This window comes from Mustela putorius, unplaced genomic scaffold (assembly GCF_011764305.1).
Source record: "Mustela putorius furo isolate JIRA1106 unplaced genomic scaffold, ASM1176430v1.1 tig00003962_pilon_pilon_pilon, whole genome shotgun sequence".
In the NCBI taxonomy this organism is placed as follows: Eukaryota; Metazoa; Chordata; class Mammalia; order Carnivora; family Mustelidae; genus Mustela; species Mustela putorius.
This window is the reverse complement of record NW_025422106.1, coordinates 4389500-4416002: the sequence shown is the minus strand read 5'-3', so window position 1 is coordinate 4416002 and position 26503 is coordinate 4389500. Positions and strand designations below refer to the sequence as shown.

The window sequence follows — 26503 nt, the reverse complement described above, 5'->3', positions numbered from 1 at the left end:
TGCTTGAACTCATGACCCCAAGGTCAAGACCAGAGCTGAGATCAAGAGTTGGACGTTTAACTGACTGAGCACCCAGTTGCCCCCACCGGGTTTAAAAGGGTTATCGTGAGTCACCTAGGCCACGTGGTTCCTGCTGATGAGCTGGGGCAGAAAACAGCCCAGACAGCAGGACTTTGTGGTCCTGTAAGGCCCACACCCATCACCCACAGGCTGATAACCTAATGAGTTTTGAGCAGATTCCCAATAGTCGCTCAGTGGTCACCTCAAAAGAGATTGTGTATCCCAAATCCCTACCTCACACACATGTAGTCGAGGGTGTGCATGTTTGCCCACTGGGAAAAAGCATGCTCTTTTTCTTGGGGTTTGCCAAAGCAATGGTTCTAAGAACAAGCACGTGGAGAGAACCTGGCTTAGGGACAAACTGAACACAGGGTTAAGCAGGGAGAGACACAAAGAGACAGAAACAGGAAGACACAGCCATAGACTTCACCGTGAGGCTTCGAATCCCCAGGCCTAGCCGCATGGGATGTCTACCTTCCTCTGGACTTTTCACTGCCAAAAGACAATACACTCCCTCTTTAAATTTAAGCTAGTTTGGGGAGAAAAGAAAAGCCAAATTCCATTTGTAACAACGAGGATGAAGCTGGAGGACATGATGTTAAGTTATGCAGAGAGACAAACATTGCATGATTTCGCTTATACGTGCAGTCTAATACATGAGCAAAAAAGATAAATTGGCTTTGATTTGCTTACAACTGGCACATCCTAATATACCTGCATTTTTCACTTTCAGTTATGACCAGGACCCTCGAAGTCCTGGCACGCGGCCTCGCCTAGCCCAGGATTGGGATCAGGAGGAGGCCAAGGGCCAATCTCAGCCACCTGAATGGCTTTGCTGTCAACAGAGCCTGACAACAGGCTTTCTCTTATTCTCACAGTGACCAGGCATCCTCTTTAGTTCGGAACTTGGGTTTCTACTCATTCACCATGGATTTCAGACCAGACGGTAGCCTCCTGGAAATTCTAGCTGGTAAGTCAACGAGTTGATTTATGTACAACCTCTCCCCGCCCCTCTAATCCCTGCTAAACAAAACAAAACAAAAACCAGGGCGCCTGGGTGGCTCAGTGGATTAAGCCGCTGCCTTCGGCTCAGGTCATGATCTCAGGGTCCTGGGATCGAGTCCCGCATCGGGCTCTCTGCTCAGCAGGGAGCCTGCTTCCTCCTCTCTCTCTGCCTGCCTCTCTGCCTACTTGTGATCTCTCTCTCTGTCAAATAAATAAATAAATAAAATCTTTGAAAAAAAAAAAAAAAAACCAAAACCAGAAAAGAAGCCCATTTCAGTTGTCACGTGTGTTACATCCCTCATCTTCATGGCAGCTCTGATAGGTGCTGTGACAAAGGCCCCCAGTAGGCCCTTGTCCTTAATAAAGCACCCTTGGGGTGTTCAACTGGCCATGGCTATGTGGACCCCAGACCGCATTCCCAAGCTTCCCTCACAGGTGGTCTGCCCAGGGAGATCTACAGAGAGGTACATGTGCAACTTTCCTTCCCGGGAAGGGACATCTTTTCTTTGTCCTTCACTGGCTGGAATATCATCTGTGACAGGAAGAGAATGGCAGCCATCTTGGGCCACCTGGTGAGCTTGGACATTGCAGAGCTGATGTCGACAGCAAGGCGTACCGTGCTGCCATGGGCCGGCTGTCTCCCAGAAAAAAAAAACTCCCATCTCCTTGAAGCCACGGTGAGAGTGGGTTTCTCTGATATATTCTAGGCAAATCCTAAGAAGGGCAGGTGGAAAGCATGAACTCCCATTCTCCAGGTAAAGAAAGTGGAGTGCAAAGAGGCCAAGTGGTCTGTTCGGGCTGGTAGTAGCTGGTTCTGCAGCCGAGGACCACACAATTCGGGGAGAAAGAAGTGCGTGGGCAATTCTGTACTTGAGGCTTTGGACGTGTCCCCCAGATTGTCAAATCTCCATTCTATATTTTCCACAACTGTTTATTAATTGACATCAAGAAACAGGGATTGGAGCAGGGCAGGACTTTGAAGCAGACACAGGTGGCTCATCCAAAGGACTTAAGAAACTTGGATGAATGCACTTTGCTCATAGATGTGAGAACCACCCATTGTTTCGAAATCCCACGGGCAAACAGAGTAGATTCTACTTCCCTCCTTCCTCAAACATGCCCCAAAGGCCTTGGGCAAAAGGAGGGAGCCACTGCTTTTTCTGCTCTTAAACAAAGTGGCAGACATTCCACCTAACTCTGAAAAAGACAATAGAGATTAGCTTAGGGGACAAGTGGTTTTCGTTTGTTATTATTATTATCATTATTTCAATTTGGCTGGGAAGCTTATGGAGTTGGAAGAGAGCTAGCAGTTCCTATGGTTCCCAACTCAAAGAACTAAAGTCCAAGAGTCCTCCCCTCTTCTGCAGCTCCCCACGGTTAAGCAGAGGAGCCTCCTTCTGATATGAGGTCAGACGGTCAGACAGTCAGACGGTCAGCAGTAGTTCCACTTTATGTCACATGTTGACGTCATTCACTTACTTCATCTCATCACGTAGGCATTTTATTGTCTCATGTCATCACAGAAGAGTGAGTATAGGAGAATGAGAACAAGATATTTTGAGAGAGAGAGACCACATTCACCTAATTTTTATTATAGTATATTGTTATAATTATTCTGTTATTGTTAATCTCTTATGTGTCCAAATTATAAATCAAACTTCATCATCGGTATGTATGGATAGGAAAAAGCTTTGTACATACAGGCTTCAGTACTAGCTGTGGTTTTAGGCATCCACCAGGGCTCCTGGAACGTATCCCCCACGGATAAGGAGAGACTACTCTCAATGTTTAGTGAAGCTTTCAGCTACTTGGGTTGGGTATTGTAGAACATATAAATACGCGGGAGCCAGGAACTGGAGATGAAACCCCACCTAAAGATCCCCTCAGAGAGTTGGCACTTGAGAATTCAGGGGCACATCTGCTGCCAGGAAACAAGGGTTTGGGTTTTTTTGTTTTTTTGTTTGTTTGTTTTTTAAGAATTCTCTGATGTTTTATTGTTAGCAACTAAAATATCCACGGTTCTATCCCCAGTGACTCACAGTGCCTGGAATGTAAGAGGTACTCAGTGGAATCACCAAATGCGTGAATTATAAATAATGCACATAACGACCCATTAACAAATGAGTGAAACACTGAATAGACATTTTTCCAAAGAAGATATAAGGTCCACAAGCACATGAAATACAAACAAAAGGAATGGTGAGCTACCAGATTACACACACTTGAAAGGTTAGAATAAAAAAAACAAAAAACAAAAAACAAAAAAAAAAACAAAATCAAAAAATAAAATAACAAGTGCTGGTGAGCATGTACAGAAACTGGAACCCCTGGGTATCACCAGGGGGAATGTAAAATGGCACAGCCAATGTGGAAACCAGTTTGGTTTTTCTCCAAAAAGTTAAACATAGAGTTTATGACCCAGCAATTCTGCTCCTAGGTGTTGACCCCCCAAAATTGAAAACAGGTGCTCAAATTCAGACTTGTGCATAAATGTTCGTAGCAATCCTTTTTTTTTTTTTAAAAAGATTTTATTTATTTATTTGACAGACAGAGATCACAAGTAGGCAGAGAAGCAGGCAGAGGGAGAGGGGGAAGCAGGCTCCCTGCTGAGCAGAGAGCCTGGGCTCAATCCCAGGACCTGAGCTGAAGGCAGAGGCTTTAACCCACTGAGCCACCCAGGCGCCTCGTTCATAGCAATTCTATTCACAAAACAGCCAAAGGTGAAAATAACCTAGTGGTTCCAGCAACAGAGGAATGGATAAACAAAATAGGGACGATCATTCAGTGAAATATTATTTGGCCCTGAAAGGGAAATGAAGGAGTAATACCCACTACGACATGGATAAACCCTGAAGATATTATAAGCAAAAGAAGCCAGACACAGAAAGCCACATATGGTAAAAATTGCATGCATATGAAATGTTGAGAAAGGCAAATCTATAGAGACAGAAAGTAGATTACATGATTGCTGAGGGCTGAGGGGAAGGAAGGATACAGAGGTGACAGCTAACGGTATGGGGTTTCTCTTTGAGGTGAGGAAAATGTTCTAAAACTGACTGTGGTGATTCTTGCACATACCTGTGACTGCACTAAAAACTACTGAATTGAACACTAAAAAAACAATGTGAATAATTCCACTCTGAAGCATATACCCAACAGAATTCAGACATGCGCTCACCAAAAGACGGGTACGAGGATTTTTGTGTTATCTCCAATATGGAAACCGCCCAACCCATCCACAGTAGGACAGGGTTATACAATAGCGACAGCAAATGTACCATGACTATACCCAACAACATGAAAGAAACTCATAAAAAAAAACGTTAAAGGAACCTGATAGAAAAGGTATATACCATAGGATTCCATTTCTACGTACAAAACAGTCAAAAGTAATCTGCGGTGATGGAGATCAGGAGAGTGGCCATCTGGGTACTGGCTATATGGGCGTGTATATTTAATCAAAAAGTCACCAAGGAAGCACTTAACCTATGTTCCCTTTATAAACCCACGGTGTACTTCGGTACAGAGTTTAAAAGAAAACTCTCCTACGGCTTAAGCTAGTGTTGCTTCACTCATAATTCATAAACTACATTCAGTGACAGATTGTGTCCTCTATTTGCCACTTTGTCACAAAAAGTAAAAACAGCCTGTGTCACTTCTGTGCAAAATCCATCCATCCCTTGATAACTCATGCTGGGCAAGCCTAGCAGACACATCTGTTGGTGATCTCTGTTCTAGAAATTACTCAAAGAAAGAAAGAATCTCCTTTCTGAATGCAGCAGGGTTTTCCTTCCTGAGAACGCTGGCAGATGGGAAAGCAGTGTGTATGTCCTTTGTACCATTCACGGGACACTGTGACTATTGGCCCAACCAACCCGTCTCATACATGGATGTGCACCGCCCCCGCCCTGCACCTGTTCAGGAGCACAGAGCAGCACATGGCATTGCTTGTTGTTCAGAATATGGCTTACTGGACGCAAGGCCGTGGTCCAGAAGGTTGCCCCCAATTGGAATATGGCCCCAGAGGGAAACCAGAACCACTGGATACCCATCTGCTTTACAATGTCATTTCTAGGAATGTCTGTGGGGGGCGCCTGGAGGATCAGATGGTTAACCTCTGCCTCCAGCTCAGGTCATGACCTCCAGGTGGTGGGATTGGGTCCCAAGAAAGGCTGCCAGGTCAGCAGAGAGTCTGCTTCTCGCTCTCCCTCTGCCTCTCCTCCCTGTTCGTGCTCTCTGTGTCTCTCTCTCTCAAATGAATGAATAAATCTTTTTTTTTAATTAAAGATTTTATTTATTTATTTGACAGAGATCACAAGTTGGCAGAGAGAGAGGGGGAAACAGGCTCCCTGCTGAGTGAAGAGCCCAATGTGGGGCTCGATCCCAGGACCCCGGGGTCATGACCTGAGCCAAAGGCAGAGGCTTTAACCCACTGAGCCATCAAGGTGCCCCTGAATAAATAAATCTTTAAAAAAAAGGGGGAGGGAATATCTGTAGAGATTTTTTTTTAAGGTTTTATTTATTTATTTGACAGACAGAGATCACAAGTAGGCAGAGAGAGGGAGAGAAGCAGGCTCCCTCCTAAGCAGAGAGCCCCATGCGCAGCTCCATCCCAGGACCCTGAGATCATGACCTGAGCCAAAGGCAGAGGGTTTAACCCACTGAGCCACCCAGGCGCCCCTCTGTAGAGATTTTTAAGACAAGTCAGGAGTGTGGTGATTCTGATTTATGAAAAAGATGGGCATCGTCAGTGGGGAAGGGCAGCGCCGGGTAAATGTCCCACAGGGTATGTGACCTGAAGGCAGAAAGAGCACAGCAACACCCCGCCTTGCAAGGCTCGCCTGCCGGTTTCCTCAGGGAAATCCTCCTCAGCACTTTTGTCCTTGTCTTACAAGTGGAGAAAATTGAGGGCGAGGTTAAGCAAATGTTCAAAATGCTGCAGTGCAAGTTAATTAACAGGGCCTCATCATTCGATCACGGAGAACTTTCCACAAAAACAGACCGAGCGGCACTGACACGTGAAACACAGACCTGCCACACAGTCAAGGAAGAAGGATGACGCGTGGCAGATAAGCATCAGGAAAGATGTCTCCTCTGATTGAAGAACAATCAGAGAAGAACAACCATGAGGCATTTGTTTCCCAAGAGATCAAGAAAAGTGGAAAATATTGATATTGTAATGTCTGCAACTTATTTTCAAGGGGTGGCAAAAAAACTATGGGATGTGTGGTAGGTGTGTGTCTAGTGTGTGGTGTGTGTATGGTGCTTGGGTGTGTGGTGTGTGTGTCTGGTGCATATATGTGGTGTGTGTGGGGGGGTGTGGTGTGAGTGGTGTGGCATGTGTGTGGTGTGTGGTGTATGTGTGGTATGGTGTGTCTGGTGTCTGTGTTTGTGTGGTGTGTGTATCATCTCGCATGTGGTGCTTGTGTGTGGTGTGTGTGCTTGTGTGTGCATGTGGTGCTTGTGTGTGGTGTGTGTGCATGTGTGTGTGGTATATGTGTTTGGTGTATGTTGTATGTGTCTGGTGTGTGATGTATGTGTGTGGTGCCTGTGCATGTGGTATATGTGCATGTGTGTGTGGTGTGTGGTATGTGTGTCTGGTGTGTGGTGTGTGTGTCTGGTGTTGTGGTATATGTGTGTGGTGCCTGTGTGTGGTGTATATGCATGTGTGTGTGGTGTGTGGTTTGGGTGTTTGGTGTGTGTGTATGTCTGGTGTGTGGTGTGTGTGTGCGGTGCCTGTGTGTGTGGTGTGTGTACCGCGTGTGTGTATTTGCAGGGAGAGAAAGGGTGGGGAGGGAGGGAGAGACCTACTCTTTGCCACTTCAGCAGCTGGTATTCTAAATTCAATCTTTTTGGTCATTCATCTGGATTATTATACCACCAGGCTCCAAAAGCTGTTATTCCAAAATCACGTGTATATTGAAAGTAATTCAGAATTCTGTCTGATTCTGGAATAAATGAGAAGTCATTACAGGGCAAAATAGAACAAATCACCAATCCTCTGCCCAAACCAGAGACTGCTGTCTTTCCAGAGGAGTCTGAGTCTCATTTCAAAATTCCATGACAGGTATTCTTGTCAAAGAGGACAGGGAGGCCGTCCTGCAGAGCAGTTTCAGTTAAATGAGAGGCCGTCCCCGCCGCAGGGGCCAGTCTGTGGTGTCCTTGGCTCTGAGCAGCCAGTCCACTAGTTTATCCCGGGATAACAAGCGGATGAACTCAGCACAGAGCCCACGGATTATAGCGCTGTCCTCAGTAATGCTCAACAAAAGCTCCCTAACTAGAGAAGATCAGAAACATGACTCTTAATTCCGACACAAAAACAAGAATGACTGATTAATACAGATTGGCAAGGATGTGAAGAAATGGGCCAGGGTGTAAAACTGGCACAAGATTTTGACTTTATTTTTTAAAAAGATTTTATTTATTTATTTATTTGACACAGAGAGAGAGAGAGAGCAAGAGAGGGAACACAGCAGGGGGAGTGGGAGAGGGAGAAGCAGGGTTCCCACTGAGCAGGGAGCCTGATGCGGGGCTGGATCCCAGGACCCTCGGATCACAACCTGAGCAGAAGGCAGATGCTTAACGACTGCGCTATCCAGGTGCCCCAGCAAAAGATTTTTAAAGGGCAGTGAGGACAGAAGCTGTAATACTCCTTATGTTCCAGGGGACCCCTCCCCTACCACCTAGAGCTGGGACTTCCTGGGAATTAAAAAGGGAGGTTAATGACAAACCAAGAAGTGTTGATATGTCAGCATTTCTGCCAAACTGCAGAAAGAAATCTCAATAGAAAAGGGCCTGAATCTTCAAAGTCCCAGGAATTCATGCGTGCCAAATTGTTTTCTCACGTTAATATCCAATTTGCATTAAATTTGAGTTATGTAATTTTGTCTTTTTTTTTTTTTTTTTAAAAGACGGCAGCTCAAATTATATTAGCTTCAGAACCCTCATATCTGGATCCCTTCTGATTTAGTAATATCTGTCATTTGAATACGCAAATCCTTTGGCCAGTCATGCTATCCTAAAAAACAAGCAACGAATAAAACACATGAATGCCTCAAGGTATGAATAAGGATGTTAATTGCTACTTAGCAAATAATTGAGAAAAAACACTTTATTCATTATTTTTTTAAAGATTTTATTTAATTATCAGAGAGAGAGAGGGGGAGAGAGCGAGCACAGGCAGACAGAATGGCAGCAGAGGCAGAGGGAGAAGCAGGCTCCCTGCTTAGCAAGGAGCCCAATGTGGGACTCGATCCCAGGACGCTGGGATCATGACCCGAGCCGAAGGCAGCTGCTTAACCCACTGAGCCACCCACGCGTCCCAAAACACTTTATTTTTTAAGTAAGGAATTAGATAAGTAAATACAGAGCATCTGTACAAAAGAACCCTATGCCATTAAAAATAATGAAGACACTCTCTGTATTTAACGAGATGGAAAATGTCTAATACATTTTAGGTAAAACAGCGCATTTCAGAATAATGAGAATTGACATTTACCGATGTGTCCTCATGTCTGTTCTCTCCTAAAGACTCCATTCTTAGGATCTCTTGTGATCTTCATAGCCACTCCCTGACCAAGATACACACCTACCTTCATTTGGGAATGAAGCTCAAAGAAATGCCAATAAGTAGCCAAGCTGGGATTCAAACCCCGGACTTCCCAAGGCTTCCAGAATATACAAAGTGAAACTCACGGCTTAAAGAGAGCTTCCACGTACGTGTTTGTTCTATGATCATCGGTCTTGGATCATCTATACAAGGACTGTTCTTTTAAAATTTTATTTATGTATTTATTTTTTAAGATTTTATTTATTTATTTGACAGAGAGAGAGAGAGAGAGAGGGCACAAGCAGGGGAAGAGGCAGGCAGACGGAGAGGGAGAAGCAGGCTCCCCACTGAGCAAGAAGCCCCATTCGGGGCTTGATCCCAGAACCCTGGGATCAGGACCTGAGCCGACGGGAGACACCCAACCGACTGAGCCACCTGGGCACCCCTCTTCATTTTTTATGAATGAAGAAGCAAGAGGTTTATTTCCTTATGGTTCCACATCTGGTGGGGGTCACCCCTGGACCCCTTTCTGTGTGTGTTTCTCTTTAAACTGCAGCCCTTCCACAACCTCCCCCGGAGGCCCTATGGGGTCTGGAGCCGCAAACCAGGGGGCCTTCTAAGTGCCCCCTGGAGAAATAGCCCCACTGAACCCCCACCCCCCAGACCTCCAGCACACCCTGGTCCTTTTCTGAGATTTACTTGTGGAAACTGATTCGCCTTCACAGCCTCTGATCTCACTGTCCTGTTCTCATGTTCTAGCTCCCTCATCCTGGTGCCAACCACCTGTGGGCCCCGTAACTGCCTAGCCAGTTTCCTGATGTCACCAGGCTGGAAAGCCTTGTGCCCCAGCCTTGGTCCTGCCCGGTTTAGCCTGGCTTTGCAGGGGATCTAGACAGAATATAGGAGCTGGCTGGTTTGGGGAGCTCCCGTGGCATTCTGGACATTCTGGGGTTGGCAACTAAAGTCCAGGCCAGAGGCCACCATACGTGCCAAGGATCACACAGTCCCACCCCAGAGGAGTCAAGGGAGGCAGGCTCAATCAGGCCACCTAGGCAAACACGTCTGCAGGCTCTCCTTGGGGAAGAAATTCTTCCACCTCCTGTTACATATTACCTGCTGGAAGGAGGTGCTTGACACCGGAACAAAAGGCTTGCAGGTGAATCTTGTCCTTTCTGGGTGCTGGAATGACCCAGATTACCCTGGGCAAAGCTCTTAATCCTTTCAGAAACCACGAAGCAGGGAGGGTAACTAGATATGAGGGCTCCTGGGAACTGTGGGAACACACCCCATGCTGAGGCAGACCACTGCTCTCCTGGGCAAGGTGCCATGTCAGCTACCAGCAAGAAGGCTTTAGAAACGAAATTGAAAGCAAGAGCCTATTTTTGTTCCAAGTCATGGACTGGCCTCTGCCCTTCCCCCCTCTACAAGCTTTGATGCCAGGCTGGTCCCCGGGGCCCTAAGAAAAACATAAACCATCCACAAAGCTAAAAGACAAGCAGCTGCCCGGGTTTAAAATTTCATCTGATACGTAAGAGACCAGGGATTAGTATTCAGCTTGTATTTAAAGCAAACAAACTCATGAGGCAATAAGGACAAGTAATCTAACATAATAAACGGGCAAAGAATATGAACAGAAAATTCACAGAAGACATTTCAGAAGAGCCCAGTCTCACGGCTAATCAGGGAAATGTCCATTCAGCCTACAGTGAGATACACTTTGGCCCCTACCAGAGTAACAAAAAATTCCTGTGTTCATTCAGTGACACTAAGCATTTTTGAGGACTTTGGGACATGGGACTCTGGGTTGCTACTGGTAGTCACAGCAGCGCACATCCTCTCCAGGGCAATTTCCAGATAAGCTGGAAATTCAACCCTTTAACTCACCAATTGTGCTGGGTTAAATTGTGCTGCTGGAGACATAGTTATATAATGGAACAGGAATAATCCAGATCTACAGTGTCCGTGTAAATAGATCTTTAAAACACACTGTTGAGACAAAAGGGGAAGGGCATTCTGGTACAACTTGTGCTGAGATTATGAAAGCCCAAGTATTGTTTATGAAAACAAAAATTGGAAAAGCAGAAGTACTTATTATTTGCTTGGTGTGATTTGAGGTGCCTTCCGAATGATAGAATATACTGTTTATGGAACAGAGACATATGAAAAACAAAAAAATGCACTCAGACACAACATGCATTCAATCCTGCCACTGGCTCTCGGTGAAGAGGTGGGTTACAGGATGGCTATAAAAGGGACTTGAACTTGATCCGTGTTTTATTTCTTTTATGCACAATTTTCTGTAACAAGTATGGCTCTATGTTCATTTGGGGTGATAGGTTCTTTGGTGTTCGTTTTTTGGTCATGTGATTATGGTTAATTTTCTCTTCCATATGAAATATTCATGAAGGAAAATACAAGAGGGTTGGTGAACTCCCAAGAAGGGCACCTAAAACGTTCAAAAGATGGAACATCTTCCGGGCATGGACAGCGGGAGATGCACTGGTCCCATCATGGGAAAGGCCAGGGCAAGACCAACATTTACATGATGAGAAAACCCAGTCTGTCTCTGAAGTTCATGTGCGGTACCCACAGCAAGCCTCTGTCCTCAGTCAACACATTCTGTCTTGTATGAGATACAGTTGTAGGTACATGGGCCAGTGCAATGCCAAGTTCGTGGTGAAGGAGAGGCTGGTTCTCCTCTTTCATCCTCCTTGCACACCAAGATTCATATCCTCACTATCCGACACACCATTCTTCCAGCTTCCCGGGCCGCTCACTGATGCACACCCCATGGGGCTGTGTCCTCTCCTCTCCCTAAGTTACACAAAGACACTAGGCTGCTGGTTGACCTGGGAGGGGCACTTGACATGGGAGTAGAGTTGGCTCATGCTTGGGCAGGAGAGGACAACTTTGAACCGTTGTAACCGTTGTCTGTTCTGAAATAAAGTCATAATTTTCAGGTACCTGCAGAGGCGGGTGACACATTGATACCAGTGACAACATACAGCTATTGTCCAAGGAAATGAAGGTGCTGAGTGACAAGTGAAATCCAAACTAGAACACTACTGAATGGTCATTTTCTTAATTGATGGCCCAGAATGACTGATGTTTTAAAAAGAAATTTCAATTCAAGTCTCTTTTAGGAAAAAGAAACAACCCTCAAAATAGATCAGTCTTGCATGTAAAACACAAAGCTACAAAATACTGAGAAAAAAACATGGGAGAAAAATCTTTAGGATCGGGGCGCCTGGGTGGCTCAGTGGGTTAAGCCGCTGCCTTCGGCTCAGGTCATGATCTCAGAGTCCTGGGATCGAGTCCCGCATCGGGCTCTCTGCTCAGCAGGGAGCCTGCTTCCTCCTCCTGTCTCTCTCTGCCTGCCTCTCTGCCTACTTGTGATCTGTCAAATAAATAAATAATACCTTTAAAAAAAAAAAATCTTTAGGATCTAGGGCTATGTTCATTTGGGGTTCATTTCCTAGGGCTAGGAAAAATTTTTTAGACTTGACACCACAAACGTGGTCTGTAAAATTGGTAACCAGGCCTTGTAAAAATGAAAACTTTTTGCTCTGTACAACCCTCTTAAGAGGGTAAAAAGACAAGGCACCGAATGGAAGAAAATATTTGCAAACCACATATCTGACAGAGGACTAGTTCTTAGAATACATAAAGAACTCTGTAAACTCAACAGTTAAAAACCCCAAATAATCCAACTACAAAATGGGTAAAAGACATGCAGATACATTTCATCAAAGATGGCAAATAAGCCTATGGAAAGATAGTCAACATCATTCAACATTAGGGTAATTCACATGAAAACCACAGTATCACTAAATACCTATCAGAATGGCGAAAATAAAAAATAGAGACAATATCAAATGCTGGCGAGGATGTTGATGACTCACACATTGTTGGTGGGATCATAAAATGGTTCAGTCATCCTGGAAAACAGGCAGTTTCTTTTAAAAGCAAAATAGGCAACTACCATATGAGCCAGCAATTACACATTGGGGGCAATGATCCCAAGTAAAGAATTCTGTTCCCAGGGAAATGAAGGCTTATGTTCACACAAAAATCTGTACACAAATGCTTATAGCAGCCTTATATGAAGACATTGGAAACAATCCAAGTATCTTCCAATGAACTAATGGGTAAGCCAACTGCGTTATCCGTATCAAAGAATACTGGTTAGCAATAATAAGAAAGGAACTATTGACATGCAAAGAAACCTGGATGAATTTCCAGAGAATTCCTTAGAACAAAAAAACAATTGCAAAACATAGCATACAAGATGATTCTGTCTACACCATATCTTGAAATTTCAAAATCATGGAAGATTGTTAGAGGTTAAGCAAGACCTGGAGGTGAGAAAGAATTAAGTGTAGTCATGAAAGAGAAAAATGAAGCACCCTTCTGATACTGTACTAATTTTGCAAGAGGTTACCATTCAGGGAAACCAAATAAAGGGTATATGGGATCTGTTTGTGTTCTTTCTTTCTTTCTTTCTAAACAAAATTTTTTTAAAGATTTTATTTATTTATCAGAGAGAGAGAGAGAGAGAGCACAAGCAGGCAGAGAGGCAGGCAGAGGCAGAGAGAGAAGCAGGCTCCCCACTGAGCAAAGAGCCTGATGCGGGACTCGATCCCACGACCCTGGGATCATGACCCGAGCCAAAAGCAGTGGCTTAACCAACTGAGCCACCCAGGCGCCCCTCTTTCTTTCTTTTTAAAGATTTTATTTATTTATTTGACAGAGAGGGAGAGATCACAAGTAGGCAGAGAGTCAGGCAGAGAGAGAGGGGGAAGCAGGCTCCCTGCTGAGCAGAGAGCCCGATGTGGGGCTCGATCCCAGGACCCTGAGATCATGACCTGGACCAAAGGCAGAGGCTTAACCCACTGAGCCACCCAGGTGCTCCTGTTTGCATTATTTCTTACAACTGCACGTGAATGTTGACTTACCTCGAAATAAAAAGGTTAACTTTAAAAAAAGTCCTTAGATTATATAATATTGGGGACTGTTAACCCTTGACGCATCTGGGGCTCCACTTCTCAACATGCCTTTCTGTCATCACACCCAAGAAGTAAAATGTTGGGAAGGTGAGATCATGTCCTTTCCCCCAGAGTTATCAAGGAAAGCTAAACGGTTCAATGCATAATACACACATTCTCATGAATTTTTGTCAAGGTTAATGGGTCCATCCTCCCCAAGACACCCCTTGGTTTTTGAGCAAAAGAAGCCAGACACAAAAGCATATACTCTAAGATTCAAGAATCAGCAAAATTAACCTATGGAGATTAGAAGTCAAAACCACAGTGGTGGCCTCTGGTTAGGGAAGGGCATTGACTGGAAACGGGTATGAGAGAAATTTCTAGACCTGTGCTGTCTATAGGATAACCGCTAGTCACGTGTGGTTATGGAGCACTTGAAATGTTGCTAGTCTGCACGAAGGTTTTCTGTGAGTGTTAAATACACACCCGGGGGCGCCTGGGTGGCTCAGTGGATTAAGCCGCTGCCTTCGGCTCGGGTCATGATCTCGGGGTCCTGGGATCGAGTCCCGCGTCGGGCTCTCTGCTCAGCGGGGAGCCTGCTTCCCTCTATCTCTCTCTCTGCCTGCTTCTCCATCTGCTTGTGATCTCTCTCCGTCAAATAAATAAATAAAATCTTTAAAAAAAAAAATAAATAAAATAAATAAATACACACCCGGTTTGGAAGACTTTATTAAAAAAAAAAAAAGAATGTAAAACACTTCAGTTGGTAATTTTTAAAAGATTGGTCATACACTAAAATGATGTTTTGACTATACTAAGTCAAAGAAAATGTGTCATTAAAACTAATGTCACCTATTTCTTTTTTTTTTTTTAAAGATTTTATTTATTTATCTGACAGACAGAGATCACAAGTAGGCGGAGAGGCAGACAGAGAGAGGAGGAAGCAGGCTCCCTGCTGAGCAGACAGCCCGATTCGGGGCTCGATCCCAGCAGAGGCTTTAACCCACTGAGCCACCCAGGCACCCCAATGTCACCTATTTCTTATTACCTTCTTAATATGGCTACTAGAAAACTTACAATTGCATGTGAGGCTCACGCTATGTCTCTATTGAATAACACTGCTTTACTGTTTTTTTTTAATTTATTTTAATTAACATATAATGTATTATAAGCCCCAGGGGTACAGGTCTCTGAATTGTCAGGTTTACACACTTCACAGCACTCATCATAGCACATACCCTCCCCAATGAAGAACACTGCTTTAGGGTGAACGCTGGGTTCTAGCTCTTGGGGTGCTGAGTATACAATTGTGTAAAAATGCACCAAACTGTACTCTCAAGATTCATGCATTGTGATTATGTTATAAAGTCCCATGATTTTTTAAAAAATATTTTATTTATTTACTTGACAGAGAGAGATCACAAGTAGGCGGAGAGGCAGGCAGAGAGAGAGGAAGGGAAGCAGGCTCCCCGCCGAGGAGATAGCCCGATGTGGCTCCATCCCAGGACGCTGGGGAGAGAGAGAGAGCAGGCAGAGAGGCAGGCAGAGGCAGAGAGAGAAGCAGGCTCCCCACTGAGCAAAGAGCCTGATGCGGGACTCGATCCCACGACCCTGGGATCATGACCTGAGCCGAAGGCAGAGGCTTTAACCCACTGAGCCCCAGTCCCATGATCTTTTTACCACCCAACATAACCTTCCTGAAGGAGCCGATAGCCTACAAGGGGCTACAAAAAACTGTAGAGTGATACGAGCTACAGTAAAGAGGTGAGCAAGTCATCCTATAACGAAGGATTGGAAATTATTATTCGAGTCTAGCAAACTCAGGAAGCTGTTTCTGAAAGCCTGAAGTCCTTGGGGGTTGCAAGGCATCGACACTGTGGGTCTTCTCTTGGGTTACTCTAACAGAGCCCCCGGGGAAGGGATTTGGGCTGACTCAGAACACTTGCTCCTTGACGGGATCACGAAGGTACAGAGGAGGTTAGCTTCTGACCTTAGCTTTCTAGAGACAAAACCCTCAATGTTTTTTGTTCCCTTGGAGGACTAGAGAGAATCAAAGAATGTCAGGAAGTTGCAAGAAGTTCATTAGGGTTCCACACAAGCAAGACTTCACGTGAGTGGGAAGACTTCATACTTCAACCGCAGTGCTCCTGAATTAGGGGATCGGGCCCAAAGCCCAGGCTCCTTAGGAATCACAGAAAGTCTACAGAAATGTAGAGTGTTTCTTGTCTAAGTGGCTATTTTACCAACTAGCCAAGGGACAGAGAGATTGAGTGAATTGCCTAAAGCCATTTGGAATTAGAAAGTATAGGTGTGGACCTTGCTCCCCTGTCATCTCGTTCCTACAGGGAGAAACTCGGACCAATAGCACCGACAGGGTTCATAAAACAGGATTGGTAAGCTGGAGACAGAGCTTGTTTATTTTTGAAGGGAGAGACAACTGGCAGAATTATTGGTACCTATCATTTATTAGGACATGCTCCCAGCAAGTCCTATTCAAAGAATGAAATTACATCCTGTACTTTAGTTTGCTCAACATTATGATAAGCCAAAAAAAATGCGAGCACAGGCATGTTACATACCCCAAGCAGCCCAGCTTGGTTTAGGCAATTACCTTGCCAGAACTGTCTCCCTCCTACTCTCCCAAGTTCCTAACTGTGGGCCTTGATGTCGTTATAGGAATGCACAAACCCATGGTTAGAAAGCATTTCCTGTATACAGCTCACCACTGCAGTGTGTTGACAATCTCTTTAGCACTAGGCTGTGAGTTTAAAAGTGTCTTAATGTGACATTATTTAACTCTCAAACAACATTATTCACATATGGGAAAGGCCAAGTTCAACTTAGTCCCAAAGCAACCAGCTAAAATGGTTCATTTGAACCCAGATCTGCCTGGCTTCAACGTTTCTGCCTATAGATTGAATAAATTAAAGAATGTGGGGGCACCTGCGTGGCTCAGTTGGTTAATCGGCTGCCTTTGGCTTAGGTCCCCATCCCAGGGTCCTGTGGGGTTCCCTGCTCAGCAGAGAGTCCTCTCCGTCCTCTTCCTCTGACCCTCCCCTTGTACGTGCTCACTCTCTCTCTTCTCAAATAAGTAAATGAAATATTTTTAAAAGACTTTATTTATTTATTTGGCAGAGAGAGAGAGAGAGAGAGACAGCGCGAGAGACAGAACACAAGCAGGGGGAGGGGGAGAGGAAGAAGCAGGCTTCCTGGCGAACAGGGAGCCCAATGCGGGGCTCAATCCTAAGAGCCTAGGATCATGACCTGAGCTGAAGGCAGATGCTTAATAACTGAGCCACCCAAGTGCCCCTAAATAAAATATTTTTTAAAAATATTTATAAACATTCAATAATTTAATATTTAATGATAAATATATAATAAATATTTATTATTTAAAATATTTTATTTTTAAAATTTTAAAATATTTTTTAAAAAACTAAAGAATGCGGGGGAGGTTGGGAGGGCTTGATACCCAGGATTCAGAAGAGTTCAAGCATAGACAAAATTTCATGCAAGGATATGGGCTTCACACTTCAGACTACAGCCCTATTATTGGAGGGATCAGCTTCAAACTCTAGCCTCAGCAGCAAGTCTCTCCCAGTCCCATTCCCACCAATTGGATTCTTCCTTGCTTTCATTGCCATCCTCCAAGGAACAGCACCCTTTCTGCCTTGTTTCGGGGGGTCTATGGTCTTCCCCTGTAGATCCATTTTAGCAAAGAACTCAGTGAAAACAAGGTCATTGATCTTTATACCGGTCTGCAATCTCCAGAGTACACAGCCATCTATTGCATGAGAGGTAGGAAAAGGTAACCAAACTTATATGTACCATTCACTGGTTACAAAGTCTAAGTTTATAGTTTATTTTTTATTGTTACATTTAAACTGGAGGATCTCTGGTGTCAAGTGTAAATCATTACCAGCTCACTTGTTACTCATCTTTGGGGAGTTATGGGAAGAGTCTCTTTTTTGGTAACAATGACGGTTTCCAACCAAAATGCTTCCTGACTTAATACAATCCCTTCACATAGGGAGAGCATTTAATAATTTCTAATACTGGTCCCACCTGTACAGCCATTCCCCTAAGGGGTAGTCCGTGAAGTTCACTTACCCTTCTGACCTACCATTAGCATGGAGTCACCGGAGCCCCAGCTCTGATCATCATTCCTAACTCTGAAAGGCTTAAGCCAATGTTCTTTCTGTCTTTCTCGGCTCCAAGTGCATCCATACCCCAAATGCAAATGTGAGGCAGCCCCAGGCCAGCTTCAGAGGCCTGGAGGAAGCCTGTTCATCTCAAGTTCATCAAGGAATCTTTATCTCCAAGGCTCCCTGAAGCCCCCAGACTAGCCCACCCATTTCCTTGGGGAAGGGGATGTGTGGACAAGAGGAAGGAGCTGGTGGTTCAGGAGATCTGCAGAACAATAAGATAGCTTCTTCTTTCCTTCCAGGGGAAAGAGTTGGAACAACCCCAGTTTTGATGGAGAGGGGACTGTTTGGCAGGTCCAAGGTTTGGACTTGTGGCTGGGCACAGGCTACCTTCTGGGCAGTTAGATAAAAGGAAGAACACAGTACAAGGAAGAAAGAAGCCACTGAAAGGGGGCTTCTCTCCTACTTTTTTTTTTTTTTTTTTTAAGCTTTATTTATTTACTTATTTGTCAGAGAGAGAGAGAGAGAGAGAACACAGCAGGGGGAGCAGCAGGCAGAGGGAGAAGCAGGCTCTCCACTGAGCAAGGAGCCCAATGTGAAACTCGATCCCTGGATCCTGGTCTGGCATCATGACCTGGGCCGAAATCAGGAGTTCGACATTTAACTGATCGAACCTCCCCTCTCCTACTTTTAAATCCGTTGGAATTCCTAGCCAGATGCCATTTGAAGGTCTCAGGGATCAGACCTGCCCCAAAGGAAAGGCTGAGCAAAGCAAAATGTCATCAATCCAGCAAGTAGGTAGCGTTGATGACAAAGTCACCAGGCCCAGAGGTTAGTTAGGCAATGCACTCAAGGTCACACAGTGGGTAGGTGGAGAAGCCAGGGCTGTAACCCCAGGCAGTCTGGCTGCAAAGTTCTTGCTCTTTCCTAACAGGGAAAACTGGGGAATGTGAGAAGCAGATAAGCAATAGGTCTGGGATGGGGGGAGGGTTGGGTAGCAGGAAAGCAGGCTTCATGTGTGACTAGATCAGAAAAAGCAGAGAGCATAAGTCCAGGACCTGTCCATACCATTACTCTTGGAACACTGAGTAGTGGTCACCGGACTTATCTTTTCCCCCCACTAGGCTGCACGTCTCTGGAAGACTGGGTTCCTTGGCTCCTATCTCCATAGTACCTACCAGGTGTTTGACATGACCTATGTGCTCAGGGTTGACTGCTTGAGACTCTGGAGGGTTTCTGAAGGGGAAAGAGGGAGTGATATCAGGCCAGATCACCATAGTCAATAGAAAAGGGTACAAGCACATGGAAGGGATGGGAACAAATTAGGCCAAATGCTCAGGAAACCTTCTCTCTCTGGACAAGTGGATCTCCTCCTGTTGCAGAGGCAGAATTTCTTTAAGGCTTGGTGCCTGTACCCTGAGATTGTAGGCCTGTACCAGGTAAGGGTTCTGGTGTTTATGCACAAAAATGTCAAAGGTCAAGAGTTTTGCTGTGTGACCAGAAGGGGCCTCATTTAGCATCATGAAACATGTATGCTTTTAGGAGGAACTTTCCTTGGGGTCCTCATGTTGTAAGAAGGCTCTCACTGAGCGGTCCAGAGGTGGGGCTTGGAGGCTTGGGGGACTGATAGTGGAATTTGCCTAGGGAGGCATGGTGAGAAGACCCAGCTGTCTTTTTTTTTTTTTTTTTTTTTAAGATTTTATTTATTTTTCAGAGAGAGAGAGAGAGAGCACACAGCAGGAGGGAGAAGCAGGCTCCCTGCTGAGCAAGGAGCCCGATAGGGGTCTCGATCCTAGAGCCCTGGGACCCTGACCTGTGCCAAAGGCAGATGCTTAACTGACTGAGCAACTCAGGCATCCCAAAACCCACCTGTCTTCATCACAAATGCATCTCCTGACCAGCCTTGAGCCACAGGGTTTTCCCAGAAAACTAGGTGTAGCCATCTTAAAGCACTGTGTGCTTTCTAGTTACCAGGAACCAGCAAGTTCAAAACACTGTGATCTTAGAGTTTTAGCCAAAAGAGGAATTTGCACCTTCCTCCAATCCGCACCCCCCATCCTATTTTTGTTAACCAAACAGTTCTCCCAGAGAAGAAGCCCTTTTGTCCCCCCAACCCCCTCCAACTTAGTTCCTGGCCCATCTGGTGCCAGGGCCCATTCAGTGGTGTTCAGGCCTCTCCCATCCGGTTGCTGAAGATAACCACCAGTGATACCATCAGTAGGAGCCCAGATCTGCTTAAACAACCAACACACGTTCACACTTGCAGTCTTAAAAGAAGAGAGCACTACTTATTACACTGCTGGGGGGCAGTGAAGCCAGGGGCAATGGGCACCTGCTAGCCCCCATCCCACCATTTTGCTCTGAGGACAGAAGAGAACAGGTCTAGCAAGTAGCAAGGTGCAAAAGCAATGTTCTCAGCACCTAAAGAAGAGAGGGGAGACCGCTGAGCTTAGCGGACTGCCAAGACTGGCCAAAGATCCCCATGTTTATCCCTGAAGGGCGGTCCAGCTCAGAGGCAGTGTTCTGAAGACAGAGGCTTGCCCCTGCCCCTTTTCCTCAGGCTAGACCTCCGAAGGCCCAGGCTCCTGGCCCTCGGTGTGCTCATCATGCATGGAAAGAACCAAGCGTCCTGGACCAGAACCCGGAGTCCGTGCAGGGTCATTGCCAGCCACCAGCTGCAGCCCCAGTCCGCGCGAGCCAGGCCAGCATTTCCTGTTGCCTAGGCGCTGGGTGCGGGGTACCTGCTCCCCAGCGCGTGCCATCCAGAGGTGCTGCAGCCTCGGGCTTCCCAACCAGAGTGGGATTGGCCCCCAGGGAAGCTCTGCAGGACCCCCTAAACTCCCTCCCGCGGGGGAGGGGGGGAGGCGGGCCGCGTACCTGAGGGGGCGGACGGCCTGCAGTCTCGCTTCCTGCCCACAGCCGGCGAGGATAGCGCGGGTCCCCAGCACCCCCGGGCTCCTGGCGCACAGCCTCGCGAGGCGCAGCATCCCGACGTAGATGGCCATGGCTCTTTACGCGCGTCCCGGCCCCAGGAAACTTTTAAAGTAAAAGCCGAGGCGGCTTACTTTTAAAGTAAAGCCGAGGCGGGGCGAGCGCTGAGCGGGCGGGGAGGCGGGGAGGGTCGCCTCTGCCTATAGGGTGCGGAGGCTGAGTCCCGCGGGGCGGGGCGGGGCGAGGCGGGGCGAGACGTGGAGGAAGTGGCTAGGCTCGGGGCCACCTTCTCCTGGGACCCGAGGCCGTCCTCTCCCACCTCGAAGATGTTTCTCTCCGGATCCGAAGGCCTCTGGCTGTGGCCGGCTCCCCTCCCGACCACTAGAGGCCTAGGTTTGGGGGCGCAAGAGCTTGTTGATTTCGCAGAAGGGGAGCCCGCGGGCCGTGAGTGCGGGCGGGGAGAAGAGGCCGGGGCGCGTCCATCCCCAGAGTCCCGTTTAGCGCGCGGGTCCTGGGCTGCCTCCCCCCTCCCGGAGTTGGGAGTCAGAGGCCAAGGGAGCCGCGAAGCACCCCCCTACACACACACACACACACACACCACACCCCCGAGGCGTGCCAGCTGGAGCGGAGGGTTTGCAGTGGCTGGGGAAGAGTGCGTTGGGCCAGCCCCTTCCGGGGCCCGAAGTCAGCTAACGGGACACCAGTTGGTACCCGCGTCTCTCCTGGGGCGGCCTTGACCCCCCGCAGTGCACCATGTAGGGTGGCATCAGTGACTGGAACCCGTGCTTCTCATCCCCCATCCGCCTGGCTCTTTCAGGCCTAGGGCACAACTCCGCGCCGGGCCCGAGGCGTGAATAGAGAGCGGCTGTCCTGCAAGCTCAGCCCGCTGTGCCTGTTCCAACTCTGGTCCTGGCGGGGCAAGGTCGCACTGGGTACCAGAGAGGTCACGTCAGGTTCACGCTGTCTTGACCCTTCATCTGGAGGAGGAGGAGGGCAGCAACGGAGGCGGGAAGACTGCGGTGGGGTGACCTCCCCTTTCCTGCCCTAGAGGCAGCTTTGAAATCTGGGCCAAGCAGAAAGCGTGGTTAGGGGCGGGGCCTGGCCGTAGGAGACCTTTGCTCTTATCTTGGGACTTGGGCTCCACTGAGGTCCTGAGAGGAGGACTGTGCTGGTCCTCGTCATCACCCTGAGAGTGACCTCAGATCTCCCTGAAACCTTGACTCCTGCGGGAGGTCTGTACACTTCAAGTTGTGTGGAGATGGGGGAGGGAGGAAGATGGGGGGGGCGGTTTGCAAGGGACCACCTTCCTAACAGAGAGGAACTTGCTGACTGTGACAGCTGCCCCATGAATGGAATGCCCTGGGACACATCCCAGGCTTGGAGGGGATCAGTGCTGCAGTACCTTGCTGGGTGGCCCAGGACTTGTGAAGTGAAACACTTCTTGTTTCCTTGCTAATTGGGGGGAGGGGGGAGGTAGGGGGAAGAGGAGGGGAGGAGGATGAGTTCCTCCTTGAACTTGCTCTAGCCTCAGCTCTCCATGCATAGGCTTCCCTGACTTCCCAGACGCGAGAGCCAGGGAATATCAGCTGCCGGTGTCAGGGTATCTTCCACAAGCCAGACTCTTCAAAGGTGTCCTCTCTGGCCTTCACCACCATCCTGCCAGGAACAGGCACGCCTTTGAATGTGTTGCTGTTTTTATGGATGAGGAGACTGAGGGTTCGCCCAGCTGGCTCCATCCTGTGGTAGAGCATGCCACTCTTGATCTCAGGACTATGAGTTCAAGCCCCATGTTGGGTGTAGAGATGCCTTAAAATCTTAAAAAAAAATAAAAAAGAAATAAAAAACCTGAGACCCAGGTAGGTTCAGCTACTTGTCCAAGGTCAAGGTAAGCACAGTGAGCACTGGCCAAGGCTCAGGCCACACTTATTTGGTAGCTTTGGGGAAGTCCCAGGGCCTCTCCAGCTTCAGTCATCATCTTTAAAATGGGAATAGGGGCGCCTGGGTGGCTCAGTCAGTTGGGCATCTGCCTTCAGCTTGGGTCATGATCCCGGTGTCTTGGGATGGAGCTGTGAAACAGGCTCCCAGCACATCAGGGAGCCTGCTTCTCCCTCTCCTCTGTCCCTGCTCCTGCACCCATGCTCTCTCTCTCTCTCCAATAAATAAACGAAATCTTTAAAAACAAATAAATAAATAAAATACAATGGGGGCAATAATGCCAGCCTCATGCAGAGGGTTGGGGTAAGGATTGGGGCACAGAACCAGTACTCGACCCTTTTTCAGTGATTGTTAGCTTTTCCCTCCATCCTCTCCATCCTCCTATGTCTTACACTCTGAGACTTTCCCCAGTGTTCAGTGTTGCAAAACTTTTTTAGGAGGAGGAATTATTTTCCATCTCTGTAAAGTCTTGAGAAACCTGGTAGGCACTGGTTCTATGAACGGGGAGAAGGACTAGGAGGAAACAAAGTGACAGTACCTAATGTGAGGGTCCCTGAGTCTGTTGACCAGAACTCTTAGGTCACTTGGCAGGGATGGTAAGCCAGGCATGTCACCAACCAGACCCTGCAACTTTCCTCCCTCTACCTTCAACCAACTCAGTTCTGCACAGCTGCACAGCAGCTTTTCTGCCCCAGCCCAGCACCTGACTTGCAGGGTTTATGGTGCCTGTGATTCTGCTCAGGCCACTGGTTAACCCGAGAAAGCCCTTAGCCTTTCCCCTTTGTCAATATTCTTCCCTTCTGTGCTTCAAAAATGAGCTCAAAATGTAAATGCCATTTATTGCCCTTTTAAAAAAAGATTTATTTATTTATTTGAGAAAGAGAGAGAGAGAGAGAGCACCCAAGCAGGAGGGGCAGGGAGAGGGAGAAAGAATCTTAAGCAGGCTTGTGTCGTGGAGCCCGACACGGGGCTCGATCTCATGACCCCAAGTTCATGACCTGGGCTGAAACCAAAGTTGGTCACTTAACCGACTGTACCAGTTTCCCCACATTTATTGATCTTTTTAAAAAAGTCTTAGTATCAACCTCTGAGTAAAGTTCAGAAGAGTTCATCACAGTTAGGGAACAGAGGTTAATGCTACACACCCCAGAAGTCACACGTGACAGAGGTTGAGAAGGGGGGTAGGAGATGGAGGGGCCGGGCAGATATCCCTGCTTTAACTTGAGTCCTCAAGGGAAACCTGCCTACCGGTGATGGAATATGAAATAAAGGAGTATGTTATTTAAAGTTGTGTAGGCAACCAGTCTATGTACGAAAATAACAGTAAAACTCTATTAGGAGGACTTGGGGAGGAGAACGACAGGGCAATTTCTTCCCTATAAAACAAAATCAAGAAATGGCTGAATACATATCATATTTAGGGGCAAATAGCATGAATGGTTAAAATCGTTCAAAATGGCTTGGACCTGAATAGACGTGACTCCAAAGAAGACATACGATGGCCAATAAACACATGGAACAATACCCAGCACAAAAAAAAAAAAAAATGAAAAGGTGCTCAGTATCAGTAGTCATTAGGGAAATCCAAATCAAAACCACAGTGAGGTATCACCTCACACCCTTGAGAATGGCTATTCAAAAAATAACAATAAAATAGGGGTGCCTGAGTAGCTCTGTCGGTTAAGCATCTGCCTTCGACTCAGGTCCTGGGATCCTGGGATTGACTCCCACATGGCACTCCCTGCCCAGCAGGGAGCCCGTTTCTCCGTCTCCCTCTGCCACTCCTCCTGCTTGTGTGCACTCTCTCTCTCTCTGTCAAAATAAATAAATAAAATCTTTTAAAGAAAAATAAGAAAAAGTAACCATAAAATAAAACAGAAAACAGTAAGTGTTGGCGAGCAGGTGGAGAAACTGCAAGCCTTGTGCCTTGTGGCAAGGATGTAAAATGGCACCGCCCCTGTGAAGAACAGTATGGCTGTGTCTCAAAAGTGAAAAATAATCCCTCCGTGATCTAGCAACTCCACCTCTAGCAGGAAGCATTGCAAGTAGGAACTTGAGCAGACATCCATACATGTATGTTCGTAGCAGCACTATTCATGATAGCCAAGAGACGGAAACAACCCAGGATTCCCCCTGGCGGATGATTGAGTGGATGACCCAAAGGTGGTATGTCCATACAATGGAATTTATTCAGCCTGATAAAGAAGGGAAACTCTCACATGTGTTATAAGAGAAGCGAACCTTCAGGACATGATGTTAAGTAAGATGAGCTAGACACAAAAGTGCAAACACTTCTAGGAGGTACCTAAGATGGTCACATTCCATGGGAAGGAGAGTGGTGGTTGCCAGGGGCAGGGGAGGAGGAGTGGGCACTTAGTGTTTAATGGGTATAGAGTTTTCATCTGGGAAGATGAAAAGGTTCTGGAGATGGATGGTGGTGATGTTACACAACAGTTTGAGGTAACTTAATGCCCCTGAACTTAATGCCCTTAATGCCCATGCACTTAAAAATGGTTAAAATGGGGAGCACCTGGGTGACTTAGTGGGTTAAGTGTCTGATCTTGGCTGTGGCTCAGGCCATGACCTCAGGATCGTGGAATGGAGCCTCTCCTAGGGCTCCATGCTCAGCACATAGTCTGCTTGTCTCTCTCCCTCCCCCTCTGCTCCTCCCTCTCTCCCTTGCACACATGTTCCCTCTCTCTCAAATAAATAAGTAAAATTTTAAATATAAATAATATTTTAAATATTTTATATTTATATATAAACATAGATACATATAAATATAAATAAAATTTTAAAAATAAATAAACTTTTGGGGCACCTGGGTGGCTCAGTGGTTTAAGCCTCTGCCTTTGGCGCAGGTCATGATCTCAGAGTCCTTGGATCGAGTCCCGCTTCTGGCTCTCGGCTCAGCAGGGAGCCTGCTTCCTTCTCTCTCTCTGCCTGCCTCTCTGCTTACTTGTGATCTCTGTCAAATACATAAATAAAATCTTAAAAAAAAAAAAAAAGAGTCATGTGCTCTACCAACTGAGCCAGCCAGTTGCCCCATATATGTTTTATCTCAATAAAAAAAAAAATTTTTTTTTGTTTTTGTTTTTTGTTTTTAAGAGAGAGAAAGGGAGAGCGCGTGAACATAGGTGGGGGGGTGGTAGAGGGAAAAGGAGAGAGCAAATGGAGTTCCATGTGGGGCTGGATCTCACCTGAGATCATGATCTGAGCTGAGGTAAAATGCAGAGCTCTCAGAGGAAAGTAGATACAGCTAGCAGACCAGATGAAGGAAAAGGGAGAGGAGGATGAGGAAGAGTTCTGATTTTTTTGGGGGGGGTATGTGTATGTGTGTGTGTGTGTGTGTGTGTCTAAGTAAGCTCCACACCCAACGTGGGACTTGAACTCATAACCCTGAGATCAAGAATCTGATGCTCTACCGACCGGGACAGCCAGGTCTCCCGGATTCTCATTTTGAAAGAAAGGATGACAGTGCCCGGAGATAACATAACACTCATACTCTGCCTGTCTGATGTGGCAGCCAGTACCTGAAGCAAAAAAAAAAAAAAAAAAAAAAAAAAAAGCCTTAAAAAAAAAAAAAAAAGTCATCTTAAAAATGGCTGTTTTTGGGGGCGCCTGGGTGGCTCAGTGGGTTAAGCCGCTGCCTTCAGCTCAGGTCATGATCTCAGGGTCCTGGGATCGAGCCCCACATCAGGCTCTCTGCTCAGGAGGGAGCCTGCTTCCTCCTCTCTCTTCGCCTGCCTCTCTGCCTGCTTGTGATCTCTCTCTGTCAAATAAATAAATAAAATATTTTAAAAAAATTAAAAAAAAAAAGGCTGTTTCTGATATTCAAACTAAAAGTGAAAATTGGGAACTGGTTCTGAACTGCCAGGCAGAGTAACATTAGT

General features: G+C 46.6%; 1 protein-coding gene across 2 annotated transcripts in view; it reads right to left on the bottom strand.

The window, feature by feature from the left end:
- ACSF2 (acyl-CoA synthetase family member 2) overlaps nt 1-20855 on the bottom strand; it is a 35851-nt gene extending 14996 nt beyond the window's left edge. The window contains exon 1 of one of the 2 annotated variants that reach the window (XR_006603700.1): nt 20622-20855. Coding sequence is in view for 1 of the 2 variants with exons in the window: in XM_004764831.3 (XP_004764888.2) it covers nt 20622-20749 (128 nt within the window). In the remaining variant the exon portion in view is untranslated. The remainder of the gene's footprint in view (nt 1-20621) is intronic. The other variant, XM_004764831.3, reaches the window with a different exon arrangement.
- Between the last annotated feature and the right edge of the window lie 5648 nt (nt 20856-26503).